This window comes from Scyliorhinus canicula, chromosome 16 (genome assembly GCF_902713615.1).
Source record: "Scyliorhinus canicula chromosome 16, sScyCan1.1, whole genome shotgun sequence".
Taxonomy (NCBI): Eukaryota; Metazoa; Chordata; class Chondrichthyes; order Carcharhiniformes; family Scyliorhinidae; genus Scyliorhinus; species Scyliorhinus canicula.
In genome coordinates this window covers 116999315-117022995 of record NC_052161.1, presented here as the reverse complement: position 1 = coordinate 117022995, position 23681 = coordinate 116999315, and the positions used below count along the sequence as shown (strand labels likewise).

The window sequence follows — 23681 nt, the reverse complement described above, 5'->3', positions numbered from 1 at the left end:
GGAGATTTGGGTTTGGTGAGGGATTCACTAGGTGGGTGAGGCTGTTGTATAGCGCTCCGGTGGCGAGCATGATGACGAATGGGAGGAGGTCGGAGGACTTTCGGCTGTCCCGGGGGACGAGGCAGGGGTGCCCCTTGTCTCCCCTGCTCTTCGCTCTAGCGATTGAACCCCTGGCCATGGCACTGAGGGAATCGAGGAACTGGAGGGGGATTGTGCGGGGTGGGGGGGGGGAGGGTTAATAGGAGCATTTTGGGGTTCGTGTGGGCGCGGACGACCCCGAGAGTGAGGAGGGTATTCTTTGAGCGAGGCAGGGAGGTGGGTGGACTGCCGTTGCCCAACCTGTGTGGGTATTACTGGGCTGCGAATGTGGCAATGATTCGTAGGTGGGTGATGGAGGGGGAGGGAGCTGCATGGAAGAGGATGGAGGCAGCGTCCTGTGTGGGCACGAGTTTAGTGGCGCTGGTGACGGCCCCTCTGCCACTCCCCCCAGCAAGGTACTCTACGAGTCCAGTAGTGGTGGCTACCCTCAAAATCTGGGGGCAGTGGAGGCGACATAGGGTAAGTGAAGGCCTCAGTTTGGTCCCCTATACGGGGGAACCACCGGTTTGAACCAGGGAGGATAGATGGAGGGTTTTTGAGTTGGCACAGGGCAGGCATCAGGCAGATGGGGGACCTCTTCCTGGACGGGAAGTTTGCGATCTTAGAGGAGTTGGAGGGGAAGTGAGGTCTCCCCCCCAGGGAATACCTTCAGGTATATGCAGATTAGGGCGTTTCTTAGGCTGCAGGTGGCGTAGTTTCCGCTATTGCCGCCAAGGGGGGTTCTGGATAGGGTGCTCTCGGGGACGTGGGTCGGCGAGGGTAGGATCTCTGCAATTTATCAGATGATGCAGGAGGGGGAGGAGGCCTCAGTGGAGGAGCTGAAAGCGAAGTGGGAGGAGGAGCTGGGGGAGGCGATGACGAGGGGACGTGGGCGGACGCCCTGGGGAGGGTGAATTGTTCCTCTTCTTGCGCATGGCTTAGTTTAATTCAGCTAACTGTGCTGCATAGGGCGCATATGACTGGGACCAGGCTGAGCCGGTTCTTTGGGGGTGAGGACAGGTGTCGGAGGTGTTCGGGAAGCCCAGCGAATCACACCCACATGTTTTGGGCTTGTCCGGCGCTGGAGGGTTTCTGGAAGGGGTGGCGAGGACCTTGTCCAGGGTGGTTGGATCCAGGGTGGAACCGGGCTGGGGACTCGCTATTTTTGGGGTGGCATCGGAGCCGGGAGTGCAGGAGGCGAAAGAGGCCGGTATCCTGGCCTTTGCGTCCCTAATAGCCCGGCGCAGGATCCTTCTACAGTGGAGGGAAGCAAGGCCCCCGAGCCCGGAATCCTGGATCAGTGACATGGCCGGGTTCATTAAACTGGAGAGGGTCAAGTTTGCCCTGAGGGGGTCGGTGCAAGGGTTCTTCCGGCAGTGGCAGCCCTTTCTTGATTTCCTGGCGGAGTGTTAGAGGGGGGCCAATTTCAGCAGCAACCCGGGGGGGGGGGACTATGGGTTGGTTATGGGGGTTTGTTCTTACGATTATATGTTTATTACTTTTTTTGCTGTTAATTTATTGCTTTGTATTGGGCGGGAGGGGTTTCTGTTTTTCTTTTTTCATTGTTGGGATAAAATTTGTTGTTGGAAAATCTGAATAAAAATTATTTTTAAAAAAATAAAAAAATTAGGGTCCTCTGCAAGAATAACAAATTTAGGTAGGCGGTAACCAATAGCAACCTCTACAAAATTAAACCTTTGCAGATACCTCGAACCACTTCTGTGTTCACATCAACAAGGACAACCTGTGCATTGGTGTAGCACCTTTAATGCAGGAAGACATCTCAAGGAGCTTTACACGCGTGTATTCAAATGGAAACGGCGACCGAGCCAAAGAAGGAGATCGTAGCAAACAGGGAACTCAAAGCTTGATCAAAGATGTAGGGCTGGATTCTTTGTTTCAGCGACTAAGTGTTGATGCCAACGGAGCATTTGTGGTCTTTTACGACCAAAGATTTTGTGTGAAACCCTCACCGTTCCCGGAATCTAGCAGCGTCGCCAGGTGAAATTCCCGGCACCTGCGTCGAAAATGGCCGGAGAATGGGCGGGTCCTTGGCCGCGCATGACTGATGACCTGCAGCGGTCAAGCTGCACAACATGGCGCCTGCGGTCCGCAGACCCGACCCGCCATCCGCGACCCCACAGGCCACCACCCGGCCAGCGGCACGGATCCCGTCCGAGTGTGGCAGCGCTGGACACAGTCTGGAGCTGGCAAGCTGGGTTCCCAACCGCTGAGACCACACGTGTCGGGAACGCGGCCTATCCGGGGGGGGGGGAGCATTACGGGAGGACCGGATGATGACCCGCCAACGCGATTGCTACAGCGCACGGCGCGCGACGCGGAGACGCCATTTCTGTAGGGGCGGAGCATGGCTGACCAGTGTCAAACCGGCACCAGCGACGATTTGGGCGTCAGAGTCGATTCTTTGCCCAATCGGCGATTACGATATCGGCGTTGGACAATGGAGCACCCCGCCTGTAGTTTTTTTGAAGGAAGATTTTAAAGGAGAGGATCAGGGAGGAATTCCAGAGCTTGGGCCCTCGGGATCTGAAAGCACGACTGGGCGACTGGTTAAAATGCCAGAGTACCTGCAGTTGGGCAGTTTGGAGGACCAGTGGAGGTTTCAGAGTTGGGAAGGGGAGAGGAGATGGAGGTATTTTAACATGGGGATGCAAATTTTAATTCCGCCAAGTACTGCACCTAAATTAGGAATTCTTCACACGTGAGCCTGGACAGTGACTGCCTGGAGAATAAGTTATCACAAGGAATGACAGCTGAACCTGGTCTCACCTGCGCTTTCCAGGGGCAGACATTTTATGATGATCAGAAATGGAAACCCTGACTAATTTTTCTCCTCATCATAACGGTCACCCCTCCCCCAAATTTGATTACTCAAGGACCAGAGGTAGAACCGAGAGCTTCCTGACCTGCATGCCTAGTACCACAGGTATTTACCCAGTGAACCACAAAGAAGTTGAATGGCAAGCATTTTAAAACAAAGGCATGCGAGGAATCCCAGGGCTTTGGATAACTATCACCCTGAACGTTTGCAATGTTTAGACGGTCTGATACCATTCTCAACAAAGCAAAATCTGCGTAGCTTCCTGTGTTCATCGCAACAAAAAAATAACTTTCACTTATAAAACGCTTTTACTGTAGGAAGAGACTTCATAGGAGTGATTTCCAAACTTAAAATTATAATTGTAGCTTAAAAACACTTTAATCAGTATTAGCACATCTCTTCAGAAGCTGCTGGCTTCAGAGTGACTCTGAACAGGGCCTCTTTCAAGAACCTTTTAATGGAACCATTGCTTCAATTGAGGCCATGGGCCTTTCAGTATTACCTGCAAACTGGATGAGACTTGCCAGTTGCTCTGCGCGATCAGCCTCCACATTTCCCCTATCTAGGAGCTCTGCTTGTCTCTTCCTATTTGTTCTGTGGTGATGTGAAGAGTTTGGCTGGTACCCAGGCAACAGAAAATAATCTGTCGGCTGCCTGTCGAGACCTGTATGAGGAGGACAGGCATCTTTTTTGCTATTTGGTATCAAGTCTCGGGCATTGGAACAAATTCAGGCTCTCATTTAAAACAAGTCTGCTTTTGAGCCAGTCCTTAGGATTTAATGTCAATGATGTGTATTTTTTAAAATCCACATATACTCAATTAAAATTATTCCTGCATCATATATATCCAAATGTTTACATCTGTTTATTGGTTGAACCACCTTTCCATTCCTGGGTATGAGGGGGGAAGAGGGATAACAGAATTACTTAATTTGGATGATAACAAGTTGTAACGTCCATGTTTTGTTGTCCAATGAGAAGTTTCTCCTGCAGTTTAATAGGTGAGTGATGAGCGGTTTGGGTATCATTCCATGTGCTACAGTGTTTCTGGAGGGGGTCGTTCAGAATTACTCACCCCCATACGATTACTCAATGTTACTCAGCAACATGCAATTAGCAGCGTGTCTGATATGCATGAATACAGTTGTTACATAATCTAGGATGACATGAAGGGGGAAAAAAACTCCAGATATTTTAAGAGTGCGAGTTGACGTGTTATAATTACCTGGGAGACGGTGAACAAGGCCTGCAATTCATAGTCTGACAGCGTAGCCATGTACCCACACCCCCACATCACACCCGAAAGCTCAAGAACTGAGACACAGTCGGAAGTGTGGGTGTAAAATCCCTTGTGGCAGCACAGATCAGGTAGAGTGCGGAGTTCCTCACTCACTCAGTGCAGTGTTAATCAGAAAGGGGGGAACGAAGCCCCTGATTCACTCGTTATTGTGACATTGCGCCTCTCCCTCAGGACGGTGCCCTCTGTGCTTCAGTACGCCATCTTTTTCCACGGGTGGAATTCATTTGACAACTGTGCAGTAATGTTGTTCCATGTGTAATTAATTTAGCTGCCGCCCAAATTCGTTGTGAAAATGAATAAAATTGTGAATGCAGAAATGCCATTAGGCATTGTGTTGTACTTGATACTTTCTCACACAATTTCTCATTCACTCACCCCACTCTGTTTTACTCTGGCACATTCTACACCCGTGCAGAATCCCCGCACACACCAAGTTGTGTGTACACGCAATCAACCACCTGCCGTGTGTTATTCGGCGGGGGTGGCAACCCGCCATCGGGATCTACCAGTCCCGCTGTTGTTAGCTGGTTTTCCTGTTGACAGCAACCCTTGCCTTCGGGAAACCCGCACGCCACGTGGGACCTGAATTTCCTGCCACTGCGAACAGGCAGTAACTCCCGCCCATTGTCTCACACTCTCTCAAATCCTCATTCATGTGCATTCAGTCACAGTCTAATATTGCTTCACACAACTTCCTATTCTCCCTCTCTCATAGGCGCACTTATGTTCTCCAGCGCAATCTCATGTGTGGAATAAATGGTTGTGATCGTTTGAAATTTGGCATTCTTGCATTTGCCCTGGCGAGTTCAAGATGAAAAGCTTCGGCAAGATGTTTCTCGTCTCAGCACTACTAGAAGTAAATAGCATTATTGAACTGTTCCTCTGCCACAGACAAGTTTGTCACTTGCCCCTTAGCTGTCAGAAGACACTAAACCATCACCAATTATTTGCTAGACCAGGATTGCTGAAGCCTCCATTAATTAGGCTGTGGAAAATCTCCAAGTCACATCTTGATATCCAAACACAATTACTTGAAGAATTTTTGTGCGGCTAGAAACTGCCAGGATCAAACTTGTGAAAATTGGCCCTGACTTAACTCCTGCTGCAGCTTGTTGCGATAGGACAGAGTCAAATAAAATTCACACCCTCAAGTCAGTGCCACTTAAGGCTGCTTTGTTCTAACGTGGCTCAATTGGTAACATTCTGCTTCCGGGTCAGCAGGTCGTGGTTCCAAGCTGCAGCACTTGCACTGGACTTTAACGCAGCACTGATAGGGACTACCGCATTGTCAGAGGTGCAGATCTTTGGATGGGATGTTAGACTGAAGCTCTTGCTTTGTCTTTGAAAAAATCTCTGTAAAATATCTGAAAGACCATTACAAGAATTTCAAAATGGACATCGTGCAAAATGCAATAATATTCCCGTTTTCTGCATACATCATGGGGTGGATTCCCCATTGTTCGATTCCGGTATTGGGTTTCCGGACCGGGCGGCGAATAGAGCGTTGGCCGAAAATCCTATCGGGCACCAGTCCCGTGGGTTCTGGTCGACCGCGCAGCAGTGAGCTACACGCCCCCTGCTGGCAGGAGGATACAAATGAGTGATTTTCACCGATTTGCATCCGATTAATGGACTGGAAGCCTGAGTCTCCACCCCACCATTATGCACCGATCCCCACAGAGGGAAATCTTCCCCACAGGATTTGGTGCAAGTTTTCCCAAGCATGGCCCTGTCATAATGGACCCCATGGTGGATCAAGGGGATCAGTGCATAACCAGAGGTGTCCCCAAAGTCCATCGGAAGGCCCACCTCCCCCACAAGCAAATCCTCCACAATCCCCCCAGACCCCCCCCCCCATCAGGCATCCCATCAGACCCCAAACTGTGACCCCCATCAGTGACCCCCATCAGAGACCTCCATCAGATACCCCTGTCTGAAGCTGAACAGCAGCTCAGGCAGTATAGTGAAAAATCGCTGCATTTTCACTTACATCTGCTGCCTCAGTCAAAAGCGTTTAAAGCAGCAGTTCTTACAAGTGTCAGAGACTTGCTGGAAAGCTCAGTATACTTCAAGTCCCTTGACAGCCTTTGAAATGCAAATCTTCCATTCAATTTTATATAACAATACATTGCTTTAGCCAGTGATTGACAGTTTTATTACTCCAGAGACATGTGTGTTGGATTGTTATCTATCTTTCCCTTTACCCTGCTTTGATGCTAACCACGATGTTAATAAACACTCTTGCTATGATTGACAGTTGTTTACCACATCAAAAGCAGCTAAGTGCTTTCAGCTGTGAGAAGGAGAAGGTGAAAGCACTTAGCTGCTTTTGGCTTGCACCTCGGTGCTGCTCCAAGCGCAAGTGGTGACCAGGAGTGAGTCTCTACTGACAGGAGCACATAGTCACTCAAAATGAAGAATCCAGCCCCATGTTGAACTCTGAGGTGCTTCAATACAACCAAAGAAACATTGCAGACATTTCAAAATGGTCTTTAAAAATGGTGCAAAGGCATTTAAGTTGTCCTCTGAGGTACTTCAATACAATTCTGATCCATAAAAATTCAATGTGAGTCATACTGCTCAGGGGCTTTCTGTACAATTCCACTCCCCTCAATTTCCTATGGCTGAAAGACCTTAGTCAGTGACCTTCTCCCATTGCGCCTTTGCGGTGGCTGTTCCAAGCTTTAGTGCATCCCTCAGCACGTAGTCCTGGACCTTGGAATGTGCCAGTCTTCCACACTCGGTTGAGGACAACTCTTTACGCTGGAAAATCAACATGTTTCAGGCAGACCAAAGAGCGTCTTTCACTGAGTTGATGATCTTTCAGCAACAGTTGTGGCAGCACAGTGGTTAGCACTGCTGCCAATCAGTGCCAGGGACCTGGGTTGAATTCTGGTCTTGGGTGACTGTGTGGAGTTTGTACATTCTCCCTGTGTCTGCGTGAGTTTCCTCTGGGTGCTCTGGTTTCCTCCCACAATCCAGGGGATGTTTAGCACAGGGCTAAATCGCCGGCTTTGAAAGCAGACCGAGGCAGGCCAGCAGCACGGTTCTATTCCCGTACCAGCCTCCCCAAACAGGCGCCGGAATGTAGTGACTAGGGGCTTTTCACAGTAACTTCAGTTGAAGCCTACTTGTGACAATAAGCGATTTTCATTTTCATTTCAAGATGTGCAGGTTAGGTGGATTGGCCATGCTAAATTGTTCCTTAGTGTCTCAAAGTTGGGTGGGGTTACGGGGATAGGGTGGTGGAGTGGGCCTAGATAGGGTATTCTTTCCGAGGATCAGACTCGATGGGCCAAAAGATCTCCTTCTGCACTGGAGGGAGCCTTTGAGTCTATGAGCTGAAGTACGTCTCGACGGTGTGCCTCCCTGGGAACAGAGCTGCTCGAGATGAACCTCAACAAAAACCTCCTCATCTCTCTGCAGACCTTCTTTGCAAAGGCACATTCCACAAGGTGGTGGACAATAGTCTTCACCTCGAGGGCAACGTGTGGATGGGGTAAGACACTGGGCTCTGTGGAAAGAATGTGACTGGGAGGGCCTTTCTCATCACCATCCAATCTCAGCCTTGGTGCGTGATTCAAAGTTCCAGAGATGAGGCATTTTGCCAAATGACCTTGACAGTCTGTTCAGGGATCCATCCGACAGGACCCATCATTTCATTTTCCTAAAGGGTCTATAGGACATTACGTGCAGACCACTGCCTGATGGAAGTGTGGCCAAAGGTGTTTCTCTGAGTATATTTTTCCATGAGGGACAGGTGGTACGGCTTGGTCCAACTACTTGAAGTGATCCGCGGCGACCTGGCTCGATCTATCCTTCACAACACCGGGGCAGGTAGAACCTCAGCAGTAAGCGACAGTGTGCCCAGGATCTACGCTCGGTCTGATGCAGCCACACACAAAGGTGGCCATCAGGATTCAGGAGATGTTGAGATAATAATATAATAATAATAATCACTTATTGTCACAAGTGGGCATCTAGTCACCACATTCCGGCGCCTGTTCGGGGAGGCCGGTACGGGAATTGAACCCGCGCTGCTGGCATTGTTCTGCATTACAAGCCAGCTGTTTAGCCCACTGTGTAGAGGTGTGGAGGTTTGTATGTTGTGTCTCTGCAAATGTGGTCCATTTCCGGCCTCCAGATGGAGCAGAAAATGGCTCTGGTGATTGCCACAGCCCAGAAGTGAGGAATGGGCCAGATCCATGCCACGCACACAACACCCAGAGCACCTCACACCTGATGAGCAGGTTCTACCTGCAATGGGGAGGGAGCGTAGCTCACAGTTTTTGTTTCATTATTCCTACTCGCTCCTTCCAGTTTCTAACACATGCCCTGGTCCATCCAAACCATATCCCCAGCACTTTCAGGCAGTCTGACCTGACGTTGAAGGGGACAAGGGATTGTCACGATTGACCTTGGCACCCGAAGCCAGTTTGAACTGGTGGCAGATGTTGATCAGCCTGCGCAGCGACAGCAGAACTGAGCGGAAGACAGTGATGTCATCCATATACAGGGAGACTTTGACTTGAGTGCCTCCACGGCCTGAGATTGTCACTCTTCTTATGTCTGAATCCTTCCTCATGGACTCAGCAGAAGATTCTACCTCACACACAAACAGCACCAAAGAGCAGCCCTGACTGACTCCTGATTTAATTGGAAAGCGTACTGTTTCCCACCCATTGACTGAAACTGTGCAACTGATGTTCGTGTAGAGCGGTTGGATCCAATTGCGAAATCCCTCCCCAAAGCTCATCCATCATGGAGGCGTGTAATATTTTTTCAACTCCTGGTCCAGGCCAATGAGGCAGATATCCACAGCCTTGTCCCACACATCGGTGATTGTATCCCTGAGAGGCGCAAGACTGTCAGTGATCTTTTTTCTGGTTACAGGGTAGGTTGAATCAGGGTGGATCACCAACTCCAGAGCAGACCTGACCCAATTGACAATGACCTTGGGTAGAATTTTATCCTCCACATTCAAATGCGAAATGGGTCACCAATTTCTGATTTACTCCCTTTTCCACTTGTGCTTATAGATGAGGGTAATGAAGCCTTTCCTGGCATATCTGAAAGAACATTACATTTCCAAATGGCCAATACACAGAGTGCAATAAGATTCAGGTTCTCTACATATCTCACGTTCCACTCTTGAGGTGTTTCAGTACAGTCGCAGAAACATTACAGACATTTCAAAATGGCCGTTACAAATGGTGCAATGGTATCCAGGTTGTCTGCATAGCTCAAGTTGCACTCTGGGGTGCTTCAATACAATTGTGATACATGTAATATTCACTGTACACATTCAACGTGAGTCATACAGCCCGAGGAGGTTCTGTACAATTCCCTTCCTCCCAGTTCACCATGGCTGAAAGATCTTATCAGCGATGTTCCCCCTTTGCTGCCAGGGTCCAGGGTGTAAAAGATCCCATGGCACTATTTGAAGAAGAGCAAGGAGTACCAGTATCCTTGTTGAACTGACATCTTCAAAATCAGAGTAACTGGTCATTTACCAAAGGAATTGCGGGCCGTTGCTAGGCGCAAGATGGCAGCTGTGTTTGTGCCCTTTCAGATTGTTGACCATCAGTCAAGTCCTTTGAAGAACACTGTATAAATACAAATCTTTCCTTTTAACTGCAGAAAGGGACAACTTCTCACCTCGTATGTCTAAGTCACACCATCTCCCAGCTCTGGTGACTTGTGCTCTGAAACCTGTTCTCGGACGAGACTTGACATTTGTGCGGATTGACGTTTGGACTCGCTGCTTCTGTAAAAGAGGCAACCGTCGATTAAGCTAAACATTCTAAATGTAAAAAGGTCTCGAGGAAGTAGAATAAACAGCCCGAGCTGAAGGGCTAGTGCCCGGCACATGGGCCTCCTTCTGTTAGAATGGCTTGAGAGAAGCCTCAGCTTCACAGTGTAAACTTCTTGTTTCCGGAGAATTCCAAATGGCAACCAAATAGAATCAAGAGTGGGCGTGAAGGGGAGTCATGTTTAGTCTATAAATTATTCAATGAACTGATTTTTCAGCCATGCCAGATTATTGTTCCCCAGTCATATTGATCAGAGGCAGAGCCAAGTTTTTTATGTTTAGTTCTACTTGGGCAAGTTCATGTACCTTATTTACATAGTGCCATGTGGGAACTGCCTTTTAATGAGCACGGAATGTTACTTAGAGAATGTAACAGCACCTCTCTCTTTCTCTCCCTCTCGTGCTCTCTGTCTGTACAGCTCCACACCAGTAGAACCTGTTTGAAACACTTCAGTGGGAGGTTACCAGGCATGTTAGCACAGCACCCTGACCAGATCTCTTGCCTTGTACGGAACCCAAAGAGTGAGAAACGACTCTTTAAGCAGAGCTCGGGGACTGCCTTAGGCAGAGCGAACCTCCTCCTTCAGTCAGGCGGCAGGTGCTGAGAACACAGATCTTGTTACTCTGCAGATAAGGAATGTCAGAGTGTCTGCCGACAGGCGGTCAAGTTGTTTGTTTTGGACGTCAGTCTGACCATTTGTCAGGAGGGTGCTAAAGCTACAGCGCTGTATGGGGACTTCCAGGGAGCACACAGGCAACTGCTGAGGGGCTGGCCACGCACCGAACCACAGGCACGGGATATGAAATGGATTTAGAGCACAGAAGGATCAGGCAAGGGAGGAAACGACAGCGTTTGAGAGGTGAGTGATCTCGGAGTTTTATTAATCTCACTGTGTTGAGGGGAGGAGATGTACATTCCTCTTCACAGGGTCTGTCACACAGACTAACCATTTCCACTCCCGAATAGTCAGTGAACCAGACAGGGCCATGCAGATCACTCTTTGGCTGTAACTCATTTACATTGAGTTAATGGCTCGGTCGTTATCTTTGTGACAGCTCCACGCCTGGGGTCCATCAGCCTTATCTTTGTAGCCTGGGTTTGCGACAGTTTTCTGGGGTTTGGGGAGCCACTCGGAGTTTGGTGAACTTCATAGAAAATGGGGCCTTATTTCAGCCTCGGTGAATAACAAGCCAGGGAAGAATTCAGGAGTCATGAGTGTGTGTTCTGCTGGTCAGGGCACTCAGTGTGTGGGACTCAGACAACTAATTCTCAGCTCCAACATGTGGCTAGGGGCACTGGGAGATTCGATGTGACTGAATGCAGGAAGGGATGGACACAATTCCCTTCATTTGTGATTCACACGGCTCAGGTAAGAATTCACTTGCTCACCAAAAAAAAACCAAGCCAAATATGAAGCAAACAGTAAAGACTGGGAGTTGGAAAGATTAGTGCTTACAGCACAGAGGCAAGATGTGACAGGTAAACCTCGCTCCTGTATAAAGAGCTTCTGTTATATGGCCAGTGTTCGACAGGTAACCTCACCTCTATATAAAGAGCTTGTTCTATATCAGTCGGGATCTGACAGTAACTGTATGTACCAGGACTCCTGGGGCTGATGTTGAGATTGCCAAAATGAGCTGTGATTTGTGATTATCCGATCAGTACCAGCAGTCCTCCCATATACCCCACCAAAGTTGCTGTTCCTCGTGTACAAGGGTCGACAGTGAAAGGGTATTTTAACCCATCCCTGCCTGGCATTAATGGGAGTGCAAGGCGTCCACCCTGACCCTACTCAAGCTCCATCTGCCACCATCTTAACTGGGCCTTTTGATTTAGGTGCCTGAAGTATTTGCCTATCTCAGTTGGGATTCCCTGTTAATATGTGCAAATTGGGGTCCTGTCAGACCCATAGATATTTGATGGGGTTGTAACTGCCGACTGAACAGGGCAGCTGTAGGTGGTAAAATCTGCTGGGTGGACATCCTCTGAGGTAAGTCAACTCTAATGGTACCAAGATGAACAAGACTTTGGAGTACTGATGGACTGAAGTCCTGATAATTCTCAGCCTCTCAACTCACCTTGGTGCTGCCGGGCAGCCTGCAGTCCCCACGGTTTTGAATTTGTGTAAAGCGGACCAACTGCCTCTTTCTGCCTGACTGGGGTGGGGGAGCAGCTAGCTGCTGGGGTGTGAATGGGGCCTGGAAAATCAACCAAGGCCTCTCAAGGGTGGGAAGGCCACCAGCTTCATCAGGAGTCAAAATCCACACTCAAGTGTAAGCACAGGTGAAAGGTCACATTGTGGTGAAACTCAATTCTGTCCTCATCTCTCGTTCTCACGCACGCGAGCGCATCTCAGGGAAGTGATCAGGAGCAGAACCCTGGCCTCCGTCCAGTTCCAAAGCTGCCCTGGGCTGAGATCAGCTAATTCAGCGAAGTGCAGGGGTCTGAACCAAACCCTTTGTAACCTGGCTAAAGAATCACACCATAACCTGATCTGAAGTAGCTCAATGAGGAGCTAATTTTGATCACTATTATTGAGTTTTCTTTAATCCCCCGGCTAGGCTCCTCCCTGTGGAGAACGTGACTCAGAGTCTGAATCATTCTTCAATGTATTTAATCAATGTATTAATTAGATTGTTTGCCTTATTTATCTGAGAGATCCCTTTGAAACCAGAAACCAGAAACTAAGATTACTACGGCTCTATTGTGGTCCCTGTCTGTGGTTGGGTTGGCCAAGTTCATGTCTGTCCAGGATTGGCTTATCCGGGGTGCCATTTTAGCTTTACCTACCCAATCAAGAGACATGTAGTAATAGACAGAAAGGACAAAGGGTGAAAAAAATCTAGTGTCAAACACAAGGCCATGAAGTGAGCAATTTAATGTTTGTTCGTATGGATCTAAGGTTAATTCCATTTTAGCCAACTTCCCATTGCGTGTGCCTGGCCCTTTACAAACAAGAAAGTTGGATATTCCTAAACATCCATTTTGTCTCTGCTATCTGGGTTGGCAGCAGCTGACATCTATTGCTGGAGTGTCCAACCTTTGGTTCTTGCCCCGTTCCATGTGCTTATTCTGAGCCCCCCTCCAAACTGCACTCCTAATGAATCAAATATTTTGTGAAGCAAGGTGAACTATTTCAAGGTTTCCTTCGTTTCTTTTCTAAATTTAGAGTACCCAATTATCTTTTCCAATTAAGGGGCAATTTAGCGTGGCCAATCCACCTAACCTGCACATCTTTTGGGTTGTGGGGGTGAGACCCACGCAGACACGGGGAGAATGTGCAAACTCCACACGGACAGTGACCCAGGGCCGGGATTCGAACCCGGGTCCTCAGCGCCGAAGGCAGCAATGCTAACCACTGTGCCACCGTGCTGCCCTGCAAGGTTTCCTTCTTGGCCTCCTTTCCACCTATCCTTTCCCGCAAACAGCGATGACAGTCCATCCTGGAGTAGTGGCAAAAGCCACACAAAAGCAAGTTATTTTTTTCCTTCCTGCTATAGTTTTGCTCCTTGGAGAAGTGCGTGGTCACCATAGGTCAGTTTTAGCCGATGATACAAAATGAAAATATTCCAGATGCTGGAAGTCTGAAATACTCAATAGGTCTGGCAGCATCTGTGGATGTTTATTTCTCTCACGAGTAAAAGCCATACAAATGTGATTGTTATTGACTCCCAACACCCCCCCCCCCCCCCCCCCCCCCCCCCAAGTTGTTTTCAGAATAAACGTAAAGCCAATGCAGACTAGTTTTTCAACCTTACTGGACATCAACAAACCCATTGGTCTTGATTACTTACCTCAATCTTCAATTTGTCCCTAAATTCCTGAGTTTGCATATATCCAAGTATTCTTCGATTTTAGGGAAATCACTAGTTCCCAGCACGTTTCTCCGATTTAAATGGCTTGATCCCTGATTAACATATTTTCACCAATATTCATGTATTGCATGTTCTTATCATCTGTTCTTCCTCTTGTTTTTTTTTTCATTTCTAAAAAAAAAATTTTTAAACATTTTTTTTTCCAATGAATGCAATTTCATAGAATTTACAGTGCAGAAGGAGGCCATTCGGCCCATCGAGTCTGCACCAGCGCTTGGAATGAGCACCCTACCCAAACCCAAACCCATACCTCCACCCTATCTCCATAACCCAGTAACCCCACCTAACACTAAGGGCAATTTGGACCCTGAGGGCAATTTAGCCTGGCCAATTCACCTAACCTGCACATCTTTGGACTGTGGGAGGAAACCGGAGCACCTGGAGGAAACCCACGCACACACGGGGAGAACGTGCAGACTCCGCACAGACAGTGACCCAAGCCGGGATTTGAACCTGGGACCCTGGAGCTGTGAAGCATTTGTGCTAACCACTATGCTACCGTGCTGACCATTTAGCGTGGCCAACCCACTTACCCTGCACATCTTTGGGTTGTGGGGGTGAGATCCACGCAGATATAAGGACAATGTGCAAACTCCACACGGACAGTGACCCAGGGCCGGGATTGAACCCGGGTCCTCGGCATCATGAGTCAGCAGTGCTAACCACTGCGCCGCCGTGCTGCCCGCTCTCTTCCTCTTGGTTTGCTGCTATATATCTACATTGTAAAATTTTTCATAATTGTATGTGCAATACACAGAAGCGTAGTGTGAGCTGGATCAAGGTCCACAGTCTCTCGGCAATCTGAACAAATGACAATCTGACACCACCGACCAGCCAGATTTTCAGGACTGTCATATAGATCATGTTATAGAACCTTAGAACCCCTACAGTGCTGAAGGAGGCCATTTGGCCCATAATTCGTATGTTCGTCTGCCATTAATTGAAAGATCAATAGATCTCTGAGAGCCTGCATTCTTTGTCAATAATGCTGCCTTGGTTTCTTCCAACGCTTGCTCCTTCCATTATCAATCTCCTTTTGGGGGAGGTGGTGGTGTTGTGGTATTGTTGCTGGACTAGTAATTCAGAGAGCCAGGATACTGCTCTGGGGACCTGGGTTCGAATCCCACCACAGCAGATGGTGAAATTTGAATTCAATTAATATCTGGAATTAAAAATCTAATGATTACCATGAAACCATTGTTGATTGTTGTAAAACCCCATCTGGTTCACTAATGACCTTTAGGGAAGGAAGTCTGCCGTCTTTACCTGGTCGGGCCTACATGTGACTCAAGACCCACAGCAATGTGGTTGACTCTTAAATGCCCTCTGAAATGGCCGAGCAAGCCATTAGAGATGGACAATAAATGCCCACATCCCCTGAATGAATAAAAAAAATGTCAATTCAACAGCTTAAATCAAATGTAAGCAGTTTCTCCAACCTTAACGCATAGATATCCCTCCAGTGTCAATCATGGTTCAGTTACCTCTAAGTCACAAGGTTCTGAGTTCAAGGCCCATTCCAGGCCTTGAGCACAAAAATCAAGGTTGACACCAGGTACTGAGGATATGCTGCACTGTCAGAGGTGTGGCCTTTAGGATTAGGCCTCATCTGCCGGCTTGGGCGGGTGTAAAAGATTCCATGAGCTTCATTTTGAAAAGGAGCAGTGGGAGTTATCCCTGGAGTGCCCTGGCTAATATTTATCCCTCAGTCAACATCACAAAGGGATAGAATCGTCTCTCATGATCACACTGCTGTTTGTGGACGTTGAGTGTGCGCAATTTGGCCGCTGTGTTTCCTACATTACAACTGCAGTGCTTCAAAGATATTTCATTGGCTGTGAAGTGCTGAGACTTACAGAGACTGGGAAGAAGCGAATCCCAAAAGCAGAACATTTCTTGAGCACATTTGCTGAAATGATGTTCTTGAACCAACAGGAAGACAGGCCTCATTAGATTGAATGTTGAGTAATGTGCCAGAATTAGCCAACAATCTAACAGTTAGGGGATTGCTGAACTAACAATCACCTTATTGAGTTCATAATAGGTTTGAGAGGGAGTGAGTTGACTCATTATCTAAAGTTTCTAATTTAGGTGAGGCTGAATTTGAAGGGATATGGCAGAAATCAGACACAGTAGTAGACCAGGCAGAATTAGGAACATAAAAATACAGATGCTACATCAAACATGTGTGGAACCCCCGGTTAGATTGCATTGAGATGGTGGCACGGTGCTGCAGTGGTTAGCACTGCTGCCTCACGGCGTCGAGGACCCGGGTTCGATCCCGGCACTAGGTCACTGTCCATGCGGAGTTTGCACATTCTCCCCGTGTCTGCGTGGGTCTCAACCCCATAACCCAAAAAGATGTGCAGGGTAGGTGAATTGGCCACACTAAATTGCCCCTAAATTGGGAAAAAAAGAATTGGGCACTCTAAATTTGTTTTTTTTTAAATAGATTGCATTGTGAACAGGTTTGACATCCTATTGATAAAAGTGCCTCACGGCGCCCAAGTCCCAGGTTCGATTCCGGCCCTGGGTCACTTTCCGTGTGGAGTTTGCACATTCTCCCCATGTCTGCGTGGGTCTCAACCCCATAACCCAAAGATGTGCAGGGTAGGTGGATTGGCCACATTAAATTGCTCCTTAAGAATGGAAAAATAATAATAAAAGCTATATGATAAAAAGAATACAGAGGCATTGATGAAGGTGCAAAATGATTTGCTGTAATCATATCAGAGCTGAGCGGTTTTATCTATGAGGAAAAACTGTATAGGCCTGGGTTTCTTCTCGAGAAAATAAAGGAAGGAGGATGGCCTGGCAGCATTTTCTAAGATTGTGATTGGGTAGATGTAAAAAAGAATTATAGAGTCATTCTGGCTCAGAGGGAGGTAATTCGGCCCAAAGAGTCCATTCTGGCTCTCTCTGGAGAAATCCTGTCAGTCCGATTCCCCCACTCTATCTCTGTAGCCCCCCTAAAAGTATTTTCTTCAAGTGCCCATTCAATTTTCTTTAGAAATCATTGACCCCCCATTTCCACTTGCAGGGGGAGACCAGAACCAGAGGTGATAAATAGATTTTATTTGGTCATGAATCCAATTGAGAATTCAGGAGAAACCTCTTTCCACAGAGCGTGGTTGGAATGTGGAACTCTCTACCAGAAGGAGTAGTTGAATCAGCTAGCATTGATTATATTTAAGGGAAGCTACATAAACACAATGGGGGAAAGGAGATCAAAGACACGTGGATGGGGTTAGATTAAGAGGGGGTGGGAGAAGGCTCTTCTGGAGCATAAACCTCGGCATGGAGCTGTTGGGCTGAATGCCCATTTTTGTGGCAAATACTTTCGACCGAGGCCGAAATCACGAAACACGATTGGGCGGAGATTAGGCTCCGACGCCAAAATTGCAGTAGGCGCCTGTTTGACGCCAAATGGGGATCCTCAGGGACCCCGAAAATAGCTTAAATGCGTCACTTGCCGCACGATATTTAAATGGCGTTGGCATATCATTCGCGGGTCTGACCCCCTATCCGCCTCCATGATTCATCGCCGCCAATGGCCGAGTTCCTGATGGCCCGGTTCTTGTGGTCACAGTGGTCGGGAACCCGGCGTGGTGGCTGCGGAGTGTATCCAGCACCACCACAGTCGGCCGGGAGCCACGCTGCTGGCCGGGGGGGGGGCTTCTGCGAGGGATGGGGGACTTGGCCAGGAGGTGGCCAGGGGGGTCACTGAAGGTCGTCGCCGTGCGCATGCGCGGCCATGGACCTGACCATTCTCCAGGCGTTTATATCATGGGAGCCGTGAGTTTTACTCAGCGCGGCTGCTAGCCCCTGACCAGTCCCAGGATCGGTGAGGGTTCGACGCCGATTTTTCTGTCGTAAAACGGCATAGTTCCCACACCGGCGGCGGCACTTATCCTCCAAAACGGCCCTTTGTATATAAACAGGGGAAGATGCTTAAAGTAGAGCCGCAAATGGGGCAGCAGGGTAGCATGGTGGTTAGCATAAATGCTTCACAGCTCCAGGGTCCCAGGTTCGATTCCCGGCTGGGTCACTGTCTGTGCGGAGTCTGCACGTCCTCCCCATGTGTGCGTGGGTTTCCTCCGGGTGCTCCGGTTTCCTCCCACAGTCCAAAGATGTGCGGGTTAGGTGGATTGACCATGCTAAATTGCCCGTAGTGTCCTAATAAAAGTAAGGTTCGGGGGGGGGGGGGTTGTTGGGTTACGGGTATAGGGTGGATACGTGGGTTTGAGTAGGGTGATCATGGCTCGGCGCAACATTGAGGGCCGAAGGGCCTGTTCTGTGCTGTACTGTTCTATGTTCTATGTAAATGCCCCTAAAGGGACATTGAGTGATTGGACAAAATGGTGGCAGATGGAGCTCAATGTGGGGTAGTGTGAGATCATCCACCTTTGACCAAGGAAAAACATTTCAGAGTATTTTTTATAATGGCGAGAATTAAGGAACTGTGGAGGACAAGAGCGGTTCAGGTGACCAAGAACCAAATTCTCTGAAAGCTGGGGAACAAGTGAAAGAAAAATGTCTAAGGCTGATGGAACGTTAGTCTTCATCTCAACGGGGCTGAAATGTAAAGAGGCGAAAGTTATGTTGCAATTGTATAAAGTTCTGGAGAACTGTGTTCAGTCCTGGGTCAGCACCTCAGGAAGGATATACTGGTTTTTGAATGGGTGGAGCATAGATTTAACAGAATGAGACTGGGAGTCGAAGGGTTAAATTATGCGGGCAGGTTTCATAGACTTCTTTTCCCTCAGGAGTAGAAAATTATTGGGCGGGGGGGAGGGATCTAATTGACATGTTTCTGATGATCAAAGAATTTGTTTGGTGGATGAACTATTTCCTCCGAGGAGGGAGCCCCCTTCAAGGGGGTGTAACCTTAAAATTATAACTCGGCCTTGAGGGATGATAACAACAAGCATTTCACTCGAAGGCTAATGGAAATCTGGAATTCTCACCCCGAAATAGCTTTTTAAGGTATATTGCATTGAAAATTTCGAAACTGAGAGTGATAGATTGTTGTTAAGCAAGGGTATTATGGGATATGGCAACAGGGTCGGTAAATGGATTTAAGATACAGATCAACCACAATCTAATTAAATGGCGGAGCAAGCTTAAATAGGCCATTCCTGATCCTATATTCCTATTGTTCATTCATGGGTACCCATTAGTAGTTCAGAATCCTGGATTCAAGATCCGTTGTTTACTAACGTGAGCAGTATTTCACCCTGTTAGGTGTTGCCAGTTCACCCAATGCAGCACAGTGGCACAGTGGTTGGCAGTGGTGCAGACTCGATGGGCTGAATGGCCTCCTTTTGCACTGTAGGAATTCTATGGTTGTGTGGTTGTGAGTGGTTACAACTCATGAGACCTAGGGCATGACTTTGTGGCCATGTTGCGTTCGAGCAAGAGCACAGTGCGGCCAGTAGATGCTGGGAGCGACCTCACACGGACTTCCCGGCAGCCTTCATGCCGCGTCGGATCTACCCAAGTCCCGCGAGCCGTTGGAATCGGACAACTGCCCGAAAGTGGCGTGACTAAACGGCGCACACCTAAGTAGGGTTTAAACTTACTTAGGCGAGTTCGCCCGATATCTACCGGCCTCCCAGATCTACCAGCCTCCCCAGCGAGGCTTCAGCCGGGTGCAGTTCAGTACTGAGTCACACAAAACGTGGACCAGGCGGAACAGCACCCAGGGGGTTTCCCAGCCAACTGAGACCCCCGGGTGGTCAGGGGTAGTGCAGGCTGGCCCCCTGGCCTACCCACTGGACCGTGAGTACCTTGGCACTGCCCAGCTGGCAACCTGGCACTGCCCATGTGGTCCCTTTATTCAAGAAGGGGAGTAGAGATAACCCCGGTAACTATAGGCCGGTGAGCCTAACGTCTGTGGTGGGTAAGGTCTTGGAGAGGATTATAAAAGATACGATTTATAATCATCTAGATAGGAATAATATGATTAGGGATAGTCAGCATGGTTTTGTGAAGGGTAGGTCATGCCTCACAAACCTTATCGAGTTCTTTGAGAAGGTGACTGAACAGGTAGACGAGGGTAGAGCAGTTGATGTGGTGTATATGGATTTCAGTAAAGCGTTTGATAAGGTTCCCCACGGTCGGCTATTGCAGAAAATTCGGATGCTGGGGATTGAGGGTGATTTAGAGATGTGGATCAGAAATTGGCTAGTTGAAAGAAGACAGAGAGTGGTAGTTGATGGGAAATGTTCAGAATGGAGTTCAGTTACGAGTGGCGTACCACAAGGATCTGTTCTGGGGCCGTTGCTGTTTGTCATTTTTATAAATGACCTAGAGGAGGACGCAGAAGGATGGGTGAGTAAATTTGCAGACGACACTAAAGTCGGTGGAGTTGTAGACAGTGCGGAAGGATGTTGCAGGTTACAGAGGGACATAGATAAGCTGCAGAGCTGGGCTGAGAGGTGGCAAATGGAGTTTAATGTGGAGAAGTGTGAGGTGATTCACTTTGGAAAGAATAACAGGAATGCGGAATATTTGGCTAATGGTAAAATTCTTGGTAGTGTGGATGAGCAGAGGGATCTCGGTGTCCATGTACATAGATCCCTGAAAGTTGCCACCCAGGTTAATAGGGTTGTGAAGAAGGCCTATGGTGTGTTGGCCTTTATTGGTAGAGGGATTGAGTTCCGGAGCCATGAGGTCATGTTGCAGTTGTACAAAACTCTAGTACGGCCGCATTTGGAGTATTGCGTACAGTTCTGGTCGCCTCATTATAGGAAGGACGTGGAAGCTTTGGAAAGGGTGCAGAGGAGATTTACCAGGATGTTGCCTGGTATGGAGGGAAAATCTTATGAGGAAAGGCTGATGGACTTGAGGTTGTTTTCGTTAGAGAGAAGAAGGTTAAGAGGTGACTTAATAGAGGCATACAAAATGATCAGAGGGTTAGATAGGGTGGACAGCGAGAGCCTTCTCCCGCGGATGGAGGTGGCTAGCACGAGGGGACATAGCCTTAAATTGAGGGGTAATAGATATAGGACAGAGGTCAGAGGTGGGTTTTTTACGCAAAGAGTGGTGAGGCCGTGGAATGCCCTACCTGCAACAGTAGTGAACTCGCCAACATTGAGGGCATTTAAAAATTTATTGGATAAGCATATGGATGATAAGAGCATAGTGTAGGTTAGATGGCCTTTAGTTTTTTTTTTCCATGTCGGTGCAACATCGAGGGCCGAAGGGCCTGTACTGCGCTGTATCGTTCTATGTTCTATGTTCTATGACTGCCATGCTGGCAGGAGCACTGCATTGGTGCCAGGTTAGTAATGAAAGGGTACCCAGTGCCAGGGTGGCACTGCCAAGGGTCAGGGTCCGAGGGGGATCATGTCCAGGAGGATGTCCACTGGGCAGCACGGTAGCATGGTGGTTAGCATAAATGCTTCACAGCTCCAGGGTCCCAGGTTTGATTCCGGCTTGGGTCACTGTCTGTGCGGAGTCTGCACGTCCTCCCCGTGTGTGCGTGGGTTTCCTCCGGGTTCTCCGGTTTCCTCCCACAGTCCAAAGATGTGCGGGTTAGGTGGATTGGCCATGCTAAATTGCCCGTAGTGTCCTAAAAAAGTAAGGTTGGGGGGGGTTGTTGGGTTACGGGTATAGGGTGGATACGTGTGTTTGAGTAGGGTGATCATTGCTCGGCACAACATCGAGGGCCGAAGGGCCTGTTCTGTGCTGTACTGTTCTATGTTCTATGATGGAGGGCGGGGGGGGGGGGGGGGGGGGATCTTAAGGTGGATGGGGTTCATGACTGGTAAGTAGGGGCCTCTGGAAGATTGGGGGGTCCTGGAGGGGGGGTGTGGCTGTAACAGGGTGTGGGGTGCCTGAAGAGGGGGGGGGGGGGCAGGGACCCATTGGTGGGGTGTCCACACTTTGGTGGGTTGTGGAGTACTTCCCCGTGGTGAGAAACTCCCCAGGGCCCAAAGAAAGTGACTAAGTGCACGATTCTCCGGCTGCGTTGCACTCAAGCGACAGCACAGCATGGCTGGAGAATCCTGGGCGAGGCCTGCAGTGAGCCTCTCGAAAGGAACAGCAACCGGGGGTGTCTACCGGGTCATTGGAGACCCTGGGTGGTCAGGGTAAGTACAGGGTGGCTATCTGGCCCTCCCCCTGGAATTTCTGCACTGCCCAGCTGGCACCTTGACACTGCTACTCTGGCACTGCCAAAGTACCCGGATGGCACTGCCAAGCTGGCAGGAGCACTGCCTGGGTGCTCGGGTGGCACTGCAAGGGCAAGAGGGGAGCCATGTCCATGAAATGAGGGTGGAGGGTGGATTTGAAGGGTGGGGTAGTGCAGGACAGGTAAGTAGGGGCCTCTGGGAGGTTAGGTGGGTGATGGGTGGGGGTCCTAGAAGGGAGAGGGTGTTGAGGGGGCCTGAAGAGGGGGGCCCCCAGGGACCCCATAGCGGGGTGACCTCACTTGCGGGGTGTGAGGTAGTGTCCATGTGTGTACGAGGGGTAACATTGGGACGTGTGCTCTCACTTAGAGATTGGGGCGCCCTTTCAAAATGGCGGCCTGATCTCTGAGCTAAAGTCTCCAGTGCCAAAAAAAATTAGAAGTGTGGACTAAAGTGTCATTGAATAGGGATGGGTAACTCCCGACGGGAAACTCCTTGAAAAACCCGCCACAAATTAACATTGATTTTTTTTGGGAGAATCGCTCCCCTAAATGTTTTATTTTTAAAAATAAATTTAGAGTACCCAATTCATTTTTTTTCCCAATTGAGGGGCAATTTAGCGTGGCCAATCCACCTACCCTGCACATCTTTGGGTTGTGGGGGCGAAACCCACGCAAACACGGGATGAATGTGCAAACTCCACATGGACAGTGACCCAGAGCCAGGATCGAACCTGGGACCTCGGCACCGTGAGGCTGCAGTGCTAACCCACTGCCCTAAATGTTGTATGATAGAGGCGGGGAACTGAAACTCCTCGAAAAATTGCCACTAAATTAACTTAGAAATGTGTCCATTAAATTCCGCCCCTAGATTTGCAATGATATTATGACACAATACCGTGCTGAGATTCTGCAAGCTGACATCTGTCGCAATCGTTTTTTTAATAAGCCCATTTCCCCTACAAACATTGGCAACAAACTTAACTGCAGGCTATCCCACCTCCACTCATCCCTCGCAACAGAAAGGAAATATTCCTCTTCTTTTCTCCATGAGAGTGAACAAGCTGCTGGAAGGCTGCCAGGCAGACTCTACAGGTCTGAAAGAGGCTCCTTCTAGTGACATATGTGGGAGATTAGTCTCTCCAGGCAGCTGCCATCATATTGAGAAGGGCTGGCTTTCATCCCTAACTTGGATGCTAACCCTGTATTGCCAACACAATTAAATCATTTAATACTAGCTGGTGAACACATTGTCGATTAATTTTTTGGAGCCAGTGGGCACTGGTCTCCTCTCTGTGCCAGCTGGAGGAATAATGACCAAAATATTTTCCGATGTGCACCTCAAGTCGAGCTCCCTCATTTCAGGGTTTTCTGTTCTCATATCAGATTTCCAATCTGCGGAATTGTTTCAATCTTTCCTTTAATTTCAGACAGTTTCAACGCAGTCCCGAGCGGACCTGAGTAGAGGGCAAGCCATTTGACTGGGCAGGACCAGAGGGAATTTCACTCTGTATCTATACTGTGCTGTGACTACCTTGTGTCACCCTGATAGTGCAGTGATATCATTCTTTGGAATATTTGCTGGGGCAGCAAAGAGAGACTTTTACTCTCTATCTAACCTATGCCGGTAGCACAGTGG

At 48.7% G+C, this 23681-nt stretch overlaps 1 protein-coding gene across 1 annotated transcript in view; it reads left to right on the top strand.

The window, feature by feature from the left end:
• The first annotated feature begins 10456 nt into the window (after positions 1 to 10456).
• The window catches only part of arhgef19 (Rho guanine nucleotide exchange factor (GEF) 19), a 124333-nt gene continuing 111108 nt past the window's right edge, over positions 10457 to 23681 (top strand). The window contains exon 1 of the mRNA XM_038773088.1: positions 10457 to 10892. Coding sequence (XP_038629016.1) covers positions 10838 to 10892 — 55 coding nt within the window. The 5' untranslated portion in view covers positions 10457 to 10837. The remainder of the gene's footprint in view (positions 10893 to 23681) is intronic.